This window comes from Lepidochelys kempii, chromosome 1 (genome assembly GCF_965140265.1).
Source record: "Lepidochelys kempii isolate rLepKem1 chromosome 1, rLepKem1.hap2, whole genome shotgun sequence".
Taxonomy (NCBI): domain Eukaryota; kingdom Metazoa; phylum Chordata; order Testudines; family Cheloniidae; genus Lepidochelys; species Lepidochelys kempii.
This window is the reverse complement of record NC_133256.1, coordinates 331,950,742-331,964,445: the sequence shown is the minus strand read 5'-3', so window position 1 is coordinate 331,964,445 and position 13,704 is coordinate 331,950,742. Positions and strand designations below refer to the sequence as shown.

Here is a 13,704-nt window from a genome sequence, read left to right as displayed (position 1 = left end):
GAGCCAAGAAGAGGTTGCTCACCTCTTGTGCAGAACAGAGCTCTGGCCTGCAGGGACTCCTTCATGGCAGTGGGGATAAGGCAGGCAATAGTGATGGGGACCGAGTATCAGCCACTGTCCAGAGGATCAGTCACAGCTTCTCCAGTTCTCCACCAGACAACGGGGTGTGTTGGCAACATAAAGAGCTGCTTCAGCCACTGACTTTCAGTAAGAGTTGTGGATGCTTAGCATGTGCTCAGGAGCTGGCCCAGAGTCATCATGAGAATATTGTATGGAGGGAGTGTGTTTATATGTATGTGTGTATGTAGGTACTAACTGTGTGTCAGAGTATATAACTATTCAGATTTAAGAATAAAATGGCAAATCAAAAACTCCAGTAGAACTGCAGTAGAATTGACAGAACAATTCTGAACCTTAGACTAATAAAGAAAAAGTCCTAGGCTGGTATACTGTTTAAGGTATCAGTGGCAATTCTTTGGTGCCTGCCCTGTTTTGAATTAGATGACTTATCTAAACAGGCTCTGAATGCACCCTTGTATGCCTTTTTCTGTTGCGTATTTTCAGATGTCACAGACTCCACTACAGCGGGTATAGCATATGTTTAAGATATGAAACAATGCTTAAAAGTTTTATTACCAGCCTGCAGTGTATTAGAATTTAAGTTTCTATAATAGTGACTCAGTTTTGTTTCTTTTATTGTAGGCTAAAGGTTCTACAGGTATAACATCGGGCACCCAGAAGAAAGTAAAGAGGACTCTACCCAACCCACCTCCAGAAGATGCGACCACAGGGACCCAGTCAGCATTCACTACTGTGGGGTCAGTTTCACGCAGAAGGATCTGTAGAACCAACACCATGGCCAGAGCTAAAATTCTCCAGGATATAGACAGGGAATTGGATCTGGTAGAACGAGAGTCAGCCAAGCTTAGGAAGAAGCAAGCAGAGCTAGATGAGGAAGAAAAAGAAATAGATGCCAAACTGCGATACTTGGAAATGGGCATCAATAGGCGGAAAGAAGCCTTGTTAAAGGAAAGAGAAAAGAGAGAGCGTGCCTACCTCCAAGGAGTAGCAGAAGAACGTGATTACATGTCAGACAGTGAAGTTAATAATACCAGGCCTACTAGAATGGAAGCCCAGCATGGCTTGGAAAGACCACGAACTGCACCACAGACAGAATTTAATCAATTCATGCCACCACAGACCCAGCCAGAAACTCAGTTTGCTCCCCCTACAAGCCCTTATACACAATATCAATATTCTTCTCCTGCTCTCCCTACTCAAGCACCAACTCAGTATACACAACAGTCACATTACCAACAGCAGCAGACTTTATATCATCAACAGGTTTCACCCTATCAAACCCAATCAGCCTTCCAGCCTGTGGCAACCATATCCTTTACTCCCCAAGCTCAGCCTCCACCAACCCAACAGTCATCATACCAACTCCCGTCACAAATGATGGTGATACAGCAAAAGCCAAGGCAAACTACATTATATTTGGAGCCTAAGATAACATCAGACTATGATGTGATTCGTAATCAGCCTCTCATGATAGCACCTGTTTCCAGTGATACTACTTATGCTGTTTCCCATCTTGGCAGCAAATACAATACCTTGGATTTAAGGATAGGGCTGGACGAGAGAAGCAACATGGCGAGCAGCCCCATATCAAGTATATCTGCAGATTCATTCTATGCAGACATAGACCATCATCACACACCCCGAAATTATGTGCTGCTGGATGATATAGGAGAGCTTACAAAGGGAACAGCAGCACTGAGCTCTGCTTTTAGCCTCCACGAGAAGGATCTGACAAAAACCGATCGGCTTCTTCGAACCACCGAGGCCCGGAGAGCACAGGAAGTGTCGGACTTCCTAGCACCACTGCAAACTTCTTCTAGATTGCATACTTACGTGAAAGCAGATGAAGATCCAATGGAAGATCCTTATGAGCTAAAGCTTCTGAAACATCAGATCAAGCAGGAGTTCCGCAGGGGTGCAGAAAGCCTCGATCACCTTGCTGGCCTTTCTCAGTATTACCATGCAGATACCAGCTACAGGCATTTCCCCAAATCTGAGAAATACAGCATAAGCAGGCTCACACTTGAGAAACAAGCAGCCAAGCAGCTCCCAGCAGCCCTCCTCTACCAAAAGCAGTCAAAGCACAAGAAAGCTTTGATAGACCCCAAACTGTCAAAATTTTCACCTATCCAGGAAAGTCGAGACCTCGAGCCTGATTATTCAAACTATATGACTTCCAGTACTTTATCGCTTGGGGGCATCTCCTCCAGGGCAAGGCTTCTTCAGGATGATATCACTTTTGGCCTAAGAAAAAATATCACGGACCAACAGAAATTTATGGGGCCAACACTGACATCATCCCTTGGAGCCAGCCTTGGGACCACACTAGGCACAACAATGAGATCCACATTACAAGATGAAGCTGACAAGTCCTATAGTAGTGGCAGTAGATCAAGGCCTTCATCTAGACCTTCTTCAGTCTATGGTCTTGATTTATCATTAAAAAGAGATTCCTCTAGCTCTTCTTTAAGGCTGAAAGCCCAGGAGTCTGAACCATTAGATATTTCTTTTAGTCATGCAGCTCCCTCTGGAAGAACTAAACCTACAAGTCTACCTATTAGCCAAAGCAGGGGAAGAATCCCAATAGTAGCACAGAACTCAGAGGAAGAGAGCCCTTTAAGTCCTGTTGGTCAGCCAATGGGAATGGCAAGAGCTGCAGCTGGACCCTTGCCACCAATATCTGCAGATACCCGGGAGCAGTTTGGATCAAGCCATTCACTACCTGAGGTCCAGCAACATATGAGGGAAGAATCACGGACTCGTGGGTATGACCGGGATATAGCCTTCATCATGGATGACTTCCAGCATGCCATGTCAGACAGTGAAGGTAAACTAGGCCTCAGACTGCTATGTTACTCTCACAACACAAATCCTCATTTCTATGCATGCATCTGATTTTTTCATCCTACAAGGACTTGTTCTTCTTTTTGTTCCTTTGTGCATCTTTTGTGTATCTCTCTTTTCTAATTTTGTTTTAGTTTTACTGCAAAAGCAAATTCTGGATGGTGCTTAGATACAATAGTATGCTCAAGTCATTTGTTGCTGTTTTGGTTTCCTTTTGGTTTGCTTGTGCATTTTCCTTTTTATTTGTCGGTGTCTACTTTTCTAACTGCATTATATAAATAGAATAATATGTATATAAAGTGTGCCCCATTTACTCTTTTCTTCAGTCCTTACATGGGGCTTCATCCTTTGAAATTCAATCGTTGAATTTTTTTTACACAGTTTCTCTTGAAAACCCCCAAATCTTTAAAAACAGTTGAATCTCGTAAGAAAAACTGGATGCATAAAGTTTCATTATGGGTTTCAAGAATCAGTAATTCAACTTCCTGAGGCACACAGAATTATAATTACACCTTATGAGCATATTATGTGCTAAAAGTCGGTACTGTGTATTAGAACCGTAGAGAGTTTAATGTGAGAGCAAATGAACATTCTAAATCTGGTTTGTTAAAATATATCTTGTCATGTGGACTTCTGTGCATTCAGAATTGTGATGATGTAAGAAAATTTATTGTTTAGATGGCACAAGGTAACCTCATTCATCAATAAACTTGCTTAAAATATTTCACTTCCATTGATGGATTATCCAGCTTAACTGGTTTTATGCAGACCCCATTCAATACTTCTGCCAGATAAGCACAAGAGCTTATCTCACTTAAGTTCATGAGAAGGAACCTCTCTGATGTATTATAAATGGTGTAATTAAAAAGTGTTTAATTTAAATAAATACAGCAGAATGTTAAGCTGGTGTTAAGTACTAAATAACTGCAAATTATGCATCCACTTGGTTTGACTCTAGTCAAATTTAATACATTTTAAAACTGTTTAAAAATCATAGTCACTCTGAAAGAGAATGAAACGCACATGTTTAAGTTATCATCTGCTTTTCATTGTATGTGCTCCATTAACTTTTCTTGTGTATATTTACTGCACAATAAAAAACCCCCAAAATTTTGCATGCACTATATTGTTTGTAAGTGACAATAATTACTGCAAAAGAATAATTTGCATGATTGTGAAGTAGAGATGGTTGCTTCCTGTACTTATACATAACCCACATTTACTATTTTGAAAAAGCATTGCTTCCCTTGGTTCATAAACTATATCATTTTGAATTCAAAGGGGAAATCTTGGTTTAGAAGATGAATAACGTTTGCTTTCCCTGAATTTGATCTCACACTATTGTAAACTGATAAGCTGCAAGTCATTGTTCTGTAAGTTTCTGTGCATTTTGGGGTCTGACCCTGAAGCTTTATTTCACAGCAGGTAGGTTTTTCATTATTAAGGGTCTGATTCTGCAAGGTGCTGAGTATCTCTGTACTGTTCTCCGTGCTATCAATTCCCGATGAAGGAAGATGGGAATTGAAGGCACTCAGCCCAGCAAAGGATGAGTGCTGCATAATGGAGGACAAGGCTGTATGGGACCTCAGCATCTTCCATTGAAGTTAATTGAAGTTGCACTGGAGCTAAAGTGAGTGGGATTGGGCCCCAAATCCATATAAAAAGTTGGCCTTCCCTCTATTGTTATGTAATACATAAACTGATCATGGATAAAACCACAGTAGTTTATAATACTGCTCTACAGTTACATTATTTATTTGTGACAAATACTTAGGATGTAAGGGCTGGTTTTGATCTGATTCTGAATCTGATATATATTTTTAGATCTATTCTAACTCAGTTCACAACTTGTTCATTATTAGGTTGACCACATGTCCCTGGGAACAATTGCTGCCCCTTTTTTCTGAGCTTATCCCAGTGGCTGTGTCATTTTTACAAATAACTTTGCTTTGTCCCAATTCTCATAAAGCCTTGCAGATTGGCCAGCACTAGGAGCTGTCAGACAATGGAGCTGGAGAAATTATTATTAAATAGAAAGCCGGCTGGCTCAAGTGCATGTGCACCACCAGGACCACCCCACCCCCAACCAGCCTGCCACATGATGATACCCAGCTGCTCCTCTTCTCCTATTCCTAAAGCTGTCCAGTAGCCCTGTCACTCAAGTCCTTGACCCAGCCTTCTTGGCCCAAAGAGTCAAAACCATAAGGTGGCTGGGAAGGAACAGGAGCAGTGTTCTGGCAGAGGAAAGGAAGTAGTGGGCTTCTATTTAATTCTCACCAAACCCATCCCCTGTACAACCATTTTCTCCCCCATGAGAGGTGCCTTGGCTTTTCACATTCAAGATGTGGTTACCCCACTCTGGAGGCAATCAAAAAATAAGTCTTGTTAAACAGGTGGCTCTCTACCATTCTTTTTATTGAAGACACTTTCTAGCTTACTGGTGCTTGACACTCCTGGATCTGTTGCCCTCTGGAATCATGTGTAGCCATCAGACTTCCTGTGCAGCTTATGTATTATTCCTGCACAGTAAGGGAACACATTCACAGGCAGGAGTATTAATGATGATTTTATTTTTGAGTGCTTGGTGTTGCACATGGCTTGAAGGAGTTCCAAAGCAGATGGACCAACCCAATCCCACACCCCTCAAAGTCAGTGGCAAAGTTCTTCTCTTTGGTGGATTGTCCTCTCTGTGGAAGAAATGTGTTGGAAGCTGGTGTTGGAGGAGGAGATGGGAGTTCTGAGTCTAAGGGACACCGAGGAGAGAATACATAAAGAAGAGAATTTCAGAAGGACACAGAGGGCATTGAGGGAAGGTACAGCCTAGGCACCACGAAGAGTAATAGGAGGAGGTGAGGACAAAGATGCTGGTAATGACAGAGTTGTCTGAGGGCCACAGTGGTGGTGAAGCACAAACTTTATATGGGACTTGAGAGGAAGCTAGTGAAGAAACGGGCAGATGCTCTGATTGGATGTGGAAAATATAGGAATAAGCCTGCGTGTGATATTAGGTGAAAATATGAATGGGACATATGGGGTACCAACGAGAACCAAATGACTTGGTGGACGTGGGGAAATCCATACAACTTGGACATAAAGTAAAGAGTGGAAGGAGACTCTTTCCTTTGAACAGTGATGCAGTGTTGTATAGCAGTGTTTCCCAAACTTGGGTCGCCCCTTGTTCAGGGTAAGCCCTTGGTGGGCCAGGCCAGTTTGTTTACCTGCCGTGTCCGCAGGTTCGGCCGATTGCGGCTCCCACGGGCCACAGTTCGCTGTGCCTGGCCAATGGGGGCTGCGGGAAGCGGCACGGGCCGAGGGGACATATTGGCCGGGCACAGTGAACTGCGGCCAGTGGGAGCCACGATGGGCCGAACCTGCGGACGCGGCAGGTAAACAAACCGGCCCGGCCCACCAGGGGCTTTCCCTGAACAAGCAGCATCCCAAGTTTGGGAAACACTGTTGTATAGGAATGTCTAAAACCCCATACAAGCACACTCTGTGGTGCAGTCAGAAGGGTTGTCAGAGAAGAGTTATTGTGTAGCAAGCTCTGCTGTAAATCAACAATGCAATGAGTACGCCGCACACTAACTGTCCACGTGGACCCTTCTGTTATTCACTAACAGTTTGCTAGTGCGCTTTGATCTACTTCACTTTGAAATGAAAGCTGGTCAATGTGTATGAGGGAACTTTCAGTGTGGAACTTTTAGTGTGCGGTAGCAGAGTCCACACTGCCAGCTAGTGTGCAGCATGTTAATGCACTGTAGATTTACACCCAGGTTGCTGCTCACTTAACCCTTGTCTACACCTAAAATATAGGTCTACCTACCTATTTGGCTCAGGGTTGTGTAGGCATACCCGAAGTGTTCATCTAAACAAGCCCAGAGTGTGGTGTTTTGGACAGTTACTTCGGAGTATTACAACATATCTTCTGAGGGAAACCAGTTCCAATATAAAAGAACTCACTTTGTATTTTTTTTAAATCTGTCTCTTTGCATGGATGTGATTTCAATTCGTCAGTCAGTCCTAATCAGAGTTGTAAAAATGACTTTTTTTTTTTTTAGTCAAAGAAAGCTGCCATTTCTTCTGCTAGAGGCAATTTTTCAGTACAAGTAATATGGAATATGGATTTTAAAATAAAAAGAGAGAGGTCTGTTTGAGGTTCTGTTAGTCTTCTGGAATGCCTGTACAATAGCAAGTAGCAGATAGGAGTAGAAATGCAATTTCTGAGCCCAGACCATTTGTATGAGTAATATATGCAAACATATTCAAAAGTTATGCTATTTTTACACATTGAAATAAATCATAAACCACAAGGTCAATATTTAAAAAAAATAATTGGGCACATAAAGTGGAACTCCAGACTTCATACTTAGGCAGCTAAATAAGTATAATAGTTTTCAAAAGTGCAAAGCACCCAACAGCTGGCATTGAAATCAGTGGGTGCTTAGAACTTCCAAAAATCAGGTTACTTCTTCAGGTGCCTAGCTATGAATTTAGAAGTCTAATTTTAAACTTTTTTTTTTCAAATCTTGGCCCTAAGTTAGCTAAAACTGCATTATTGTGATCAAATTATTTCCTCTCACATACCCCATAATGTGTTGGAAACTCCCTTCTTTATAAATTTTTAAATTATGAATAATTCCTACACTGCTTTGTAGACCATGAACTAACTATGTTACATCTAAACAGACCATCTATATATGCTTGTGTCATAGAGCATTTGTGTTCTTGTTAAAGAGCTCATGGAAGTTTCCTAATTTGTAGTATAATTGCAAATGTTTTGATCAGGTAAAGTTAATTTACAATGAGTAGCCAAGAAATGTTACATCCTGACCTCCATAAAACATAAAGTCATTGTCCTGACCTCTGTAAAACCTTAGATTTTATCTTTTTTGGCCCAAAGCTGCCAGACATTGATTATATCCCATTGATTATTAAATATGTATGAAAATATTAAGGCCCCAATCCTGCAAACATTGTTTAATTTTATTAACATGAATAGTCCCTATTGGTTACCTCTGAGAATTTAAATCCCAATGGTTCCCTTCTCAGCGAGATTTCCCCCCATTTAAATGTGAGGCTATTAGTGTTAATCCTATGGTAAATTTGGAAGACCTACCACTCAGATATGAGGAAATTCCAGAAGTCTGAGATGAACACTGAGTCTTTACCATGCCCCCTGGTTTAAAGCATATCATCTTGTCTCTTCCTACTCATTTTCCCCACTGAGGATAAAGGTCTTCTGCTTAGCGGCTACAAATACAGGAGGCTTGTGGTCCTGAAGGTTCTGGGTTTGTGTAGGTGGACGCAAGCTGACATGCTTTGTTACACATAGGCCATAAAACGCCTTCTCTCTGTAGACACCGCCATGCTGCCACTGCTGTTTTTTATAAGCCCATCATGAATCTCAATTTTTTTATTTTTTCAAGCCACTAACAGAAAATATCCTGGGAGAGGAAGAAACTGCAGAAGTTAAGTAGTTACTAACCATTAGGTGTTCTAATATTTTTGATGCCACGTTGGTTTTACTGAGGTCACTCTTATATAAGGTCTGATCGTGCAATTAGCAGTGTGGGAGAGGGGCTGCTTTACCAGCATAGGGCCCCATTGACTTCAATTGGACTCTGTACAGGTGCAGTAGTCCGCCTACGTGCTCTCTGTCACAGGATCAGGGCCATAACTTCTTATGCAGCCGAGGGTTTAAAATGGCTGCTCTCAAGATTGTCAGTGAAATTCCCAACTCCAGTCAACCCACCCAACCGCATGCAAAATACCCAATAATCAAACAAAAAATTCACAATAGTTTCCTTTAAACTTGAAAAAAATCATAGAATTCATGACACCTTTGACAGAAACACAGCTTGATCCATAAGCCTTCATAGGGAATTTCCACAAGCACACTAACTCTCTGAAGGGAAAAGGCCAGCAAAGATTATTTTAACTGTGTGAGAGAGACTCTGTTTCAGGGTTTCTCCTGATTAGATGATGAAACAGATGGTGGTATTCAGAATATCTTGGATCAGAACAGGGCCTTTGGTTTTTAAGCAGAAAATTTGATTGGGAGTTTCATTATGAGCTGAGTTATAGGGCAGCCTGGTAAATGCAGTCAATCAGTCATTTGCAGCAAATCTGCAAACTATGGAATATTTACATAATAGATGACAATGGCTTATTAGAAGCAGTTAATCACTATCTGGACAAACATCAACATTTGATATCTCATTTTATTGTATCCATGCTGGTCTACTGGATAAATAATGTTGTCAAACTGTTTAACAATAGGGATCTGTGCACATACAGGATAAAAATTGACCTCGTAATATTTGTCCCAAAATACATTTGTCCTAAAGACCTTAATGGCAAAAGTATTTCAAAATGTGTTTATATTGTTTTTAACTTCATATATAATGTGCCTTAAAAGAGCCATTTCTATATAGCTAGCCTTTCGCTTTTGTGTTTGGAAAATAACACACCTTTATAACTTTCTGTTATACTAAAATGTTGCATTTTTTTTTGTTTTTTTTCAAACTTCCGTGAGCCATTCAGGTCATATTTACTAAAGAATTAGAAACAGAAAAAAACACACTAGTGTTTTGCATTTTTAATTTCTTTTTGTGGGATTGAACAACTGCATTTACTCTTGTTACTATAGCGACAGCTGACCTTATTTTAGTTTTGTAATTTCCTGGTGATTTTGCTAAAATAATAATGTCTTTTTCCAATGCTAAATTTATAATGATTATTATAACATGAAATTCAGATGTTCCATGGGATTCTACTTAGCTACAGTTTATCTTGTTTTGTATTGATATATGTGCATTCAGAAGAAAATCTGTATGTTGTATAATAAAAATAGTATTTAACTTTATAGCTTGTGATCTCACACTGGTGCAAATCAGAAGGAACTGGCGAAATCAGTCATCATAGCTCATTTGACTTCAGTGAGGCAATGCTCATTTACACTGGCTGAGATTCTTGCCTAATGGGTTTACACCAGTGTAAAACTGGTTTAAATGGGAGGAGAATCAGGCCAGTAGGGTTCCATCTGCTTTCCTTGCACACTATAAAACCTGATTGGAATTCTGTGTACAAGAAACGTTCATAATGTATAAACGAAGATGTACAGCAAGACCCTGTCAATGGGATTTAAAAGGAGAATTCCTGCAGCATTTCTCCACCATGTTATAAAGTGAGCTTTTCTTCTTCTTCAGTCTGTGTTTTGGGATGAACAATGCTTTAGTTAAGCAGACTTCATTTTCATAGAACAGTTTGCAGAGGCTCTCCGAAGAAACTTGAACATACAGATGTCCTTTGACGCGGAGTCTGTTAAGGAGTCACTGCTATAACTACTGATTCATAAAAGTTCAGCTACATCTCAGGCCTGATATACATTAGAAAATTAGATTGGTTTAACTATGTAAAATCCCTGTGTAGACAGCGCTAAATTGACAGAGCAATTCTTCTTTCGACCTAGCTACCGCCTCTCAGGGAAATGGATTATCTACTCCAATGGGAGAACCCCTCCTTTCAGCGTAGGTAGTGTCTACACTGAAGCACTACAGTGGGGCAGCTGCAACAGCGCAGTTGTGCCTTTGTAGCATTTTAAGTGTTGACAAACCCTCAGAAATGTGTGAAATCTGCAGTATATTTCTAAGCACCCAGAGAGAGGAAATGGTTATGGCACTCAATACCTGTTTGTTTTTTTCTTGATAGTAAATATCCATAGTCAGTTATAACACAGATGGGATCTCATTCTTGTCTCTTCTGCCACTTACTACTTAATTTTACTTGAGTTAGTCTGTCTTCAGCTTTGCCTGTAAATTCGCTTGAGCTGCATGGCCAATTAATAACCACTGTGCATGTTTGCTGTGTGTGCCAAACTGTTGCCCTTCTCTCCGCTCTGAGTCAGAACATTTGACATGTCCTTGGTTTTCAAAGCCTATCACCTCCGCCGTGAAGAGACAGATTGGTTTGACAAGCCCAGGGAGTCTCGTCTGGAGAATGGACATGGCTTTGACAGAAAACTGCAAGAGAAGTTGTCCCACTCCAGACCACCAAGTCAACATCAAGATCAAGTAAGATGTGTCTATAGTTTTGTGGATATTCTGTAGAAAGCTTGTTAAATCATACTATCCTGTAACATGTGGACCACTAGATTTATCAAAATCCAGCAACATTTTAAGCAGCTTAGGAGACCATCAGTATTATTTATGATCCCTATTCTTTAGGATTAGTTTTGTCCTTAAACAGTTTTTGGGTAGAATTAACCTGCTCACCTGGAATTACATAGGCAGCGGATACACCCACACAGAATGATTCAGTCTAGTCCAGTTTTACTTTGGACATTGACATTAATCCAACCTGATTTAAGAGTCTGCTTTTTAATGTTCTTAGGAACAGGGCTGGATTTACTTTGAGGTGTTGTTATGAATGGAACTGAATTCTGTTATGTTACATGTGTGTAATCCCTGTAGATCAATGATGAATCACTGAACAAATCAATGGGATTGCACACAGGTAACAAGTAAGAATTTGGCCTGTTCATTATTATATAAGAAAAACACATTGATCAAAGTGTTTTAAACTTGCTCACTTTGCGGTCTAGTTCGCCTTCATATATCCCATTAGCATCACTGAGGTTTAAACATGTCATCAGTAGATCCCTATATGTTTCACTTGCTACTTTGACTATCATACACACTTATTCAGATTCTATCCTGGCTCCAGTGGTGTGACATGGGTGCAGATGAAGGCAGAATTACAAACAAACTAGCCACATACAAATTAACACATGAGTTAATATGCCACTGTTAATTCGTTAGATAATATTTAAAGGGCATGTTCTGCTATCCTCCCACTTACAGAACTCCTGTCTAGGTCAGTGAGAGTTTTAGATGCAGTTTGATGGCAGAATGGCTCTTCATGAGTAAATTTAGGTATTAATTCAATCACTTCATATAAATAAAGGACACTACATATGTTTTTCTCTTTTGCCTATTCTCCAGCCCAGAGTTTGCCCAGTCCAGACTACATTTTGCTGAAGCCTTAAAATTTCACCTGTTCTGCTGGAAGAAAGGGTCTTTTTTTTATAGGACATTAATGTTATTCAGTAGAATTCACTCTGCAGGCCAGATCTGCTGCAGGACAATTGGAATTTTAGAGGCTCCAGATCTGTAAATAGCATTGACCAAAATATATACCTATCTCCTATAATCCCATTGAGAAACATGGGTTATTTTGGAATATATATGACTGTGTTTGGCGATTGCAGCATCCCAATGTCAATTTAGATTTCCTCTGTCACGCACACACACACACACATTTGTAGAATTGTTTCTGTCCAGGACAAGAGTTAACATTATTTTGGACTCTCCTTCATAGGCAAGGGCGGAAGATATGCCTAATGTTTAAAATCCTATAGCGTTTATACTTTTCAGAAGACCCATAGGGTTGTTAATCGCAACAGTGGCCAGGTCTCATAAAGTCTAAAGCCAGATGGGACCATCACCTCAGTCCCTGGAAAAATCATGGAGCAGGTCCTCAAAGAATCAATCCTGAAGCACTTGCATGAGAGGAAAGTGATCAGGAACAGCCAGCATGGATTCACCAAGGGAAGGTCATGCCTGACTAATCTAATCGCCTTTTATGATGAGATTACTGGTTCTGTGGATGAAGGGAAAGCAGTGGATGTATTGTTTCTTGACTTTAGCAAAGCTTTTGACACGGTCTCCCACAGTATTCTTGTCAGCAAGTTAAGGAAGTATGGGCTGGCTGAATGCACTATAAGGTGGGTAGAAAGCTGGCTAGATTGTCGGGCTCAACGGGTAGTGATCAATGGCTCCATGTCTAGTTGGCAGCCGGTGTCAAGTGGAGTGCACCAGGGGTCGGTCCTGGGGCCGGTTTTGTTCAATATCTTCATAGATGATCTGGAGGATGGTGTGGATTGCACTCTCAGCAAATTTGCGGATGATACTAAATTGGGAGGAGTGGTAGATACGCTGGAGGGGAGGGATAGGATACAGAAGGACCTAGACAAATTGGAGGATTGGGCCAAAAGAAATCTGATGAGGTTCAATAAGGATAAGTGCAGGGTCCTGCACTTAGGATGGAAGAATCCAATGCACAGCTACAGACTAGGGACCGAATGGCTAGGCAGCAGTTCTGCGGAAAAGGACCTAGGGGTGACAGTGGACGAGAAGCTGGATATGAGTCAGCAGTGTGCCCTTGTTGCCAAGAAGTCCAATGGCATTTTGGGATGTATAAGTAGGGGCATAGCGAGCAGATCGAGGGACGTGATCGTTCCCCTCTATTCGACATTGGTGAGGCCTCATCTGGAGTACTGTGTCGAGTTTGGGGCCCCACACTTCAAGAAGGATGTGGATAAATTGGAGAGAGTCCAGCGAAGGGCAACAAAAATGATTAGGGGACTGGAACACATGAGTTATGAGGAGAGGCTGAGGGAGCTGGGATTGTTTAGCCTGCAGAAGAGAAGAATGAGGGGGGATTTGATAGCTGCTTTCAACTACCTGAAAGGGGGTTCCAAAGAGGATGGCTCTAGACTGTTCTCAATGGTAGCAGATGACAGAACAAGGAGTAATGGTCTCAAGTTGCAGTGGGGGAGGTTTAGATTGGATATTAGGAAAAACTTTTTCACTAAGAGGGTGGTGAAATACTGGAATGCGTTACCTAGGGAGGTGGTAGAATCTCCTTCCTTAGAGGTTTTTAAGGTCAGGCTTGACAAAGCTCTGGCTGGGATGATTTAACTGGGATTTGGTCCTGCTT

The 13,704-nt window shown here is 41.2% G+C and overlaps 1 protein-coding gene across 8 annotated transcripts in view; it reads left to right on the top strand.

The window, feature by feature from the left end:
- Window positions 1-13,704, top strand: part of PCLO (piccolo presynaptic cytomatrix protein) — a 514,363-nt gene that overhangs the window by 318,288 nt on the left and 182,371 nt on the right. For all 8 annotated transcript variants that reach the window (XM_073328639.1, XM_073328637.1, XM_073328638.1 and 5 more), the window contains exons 7-8: window positions 703-2,908; window positions 10,861-10,997. In XM_073328639.1, coding sequence (XP_073184740.1) covers window positions 703-2,908; window positions 10,861-10,997 — 2,343 coding nt within the window. The remainder of the gene's footprint in view (window positions 1-702; window positions 2,909-10,860; window positions 10,998-13,704) is intronic.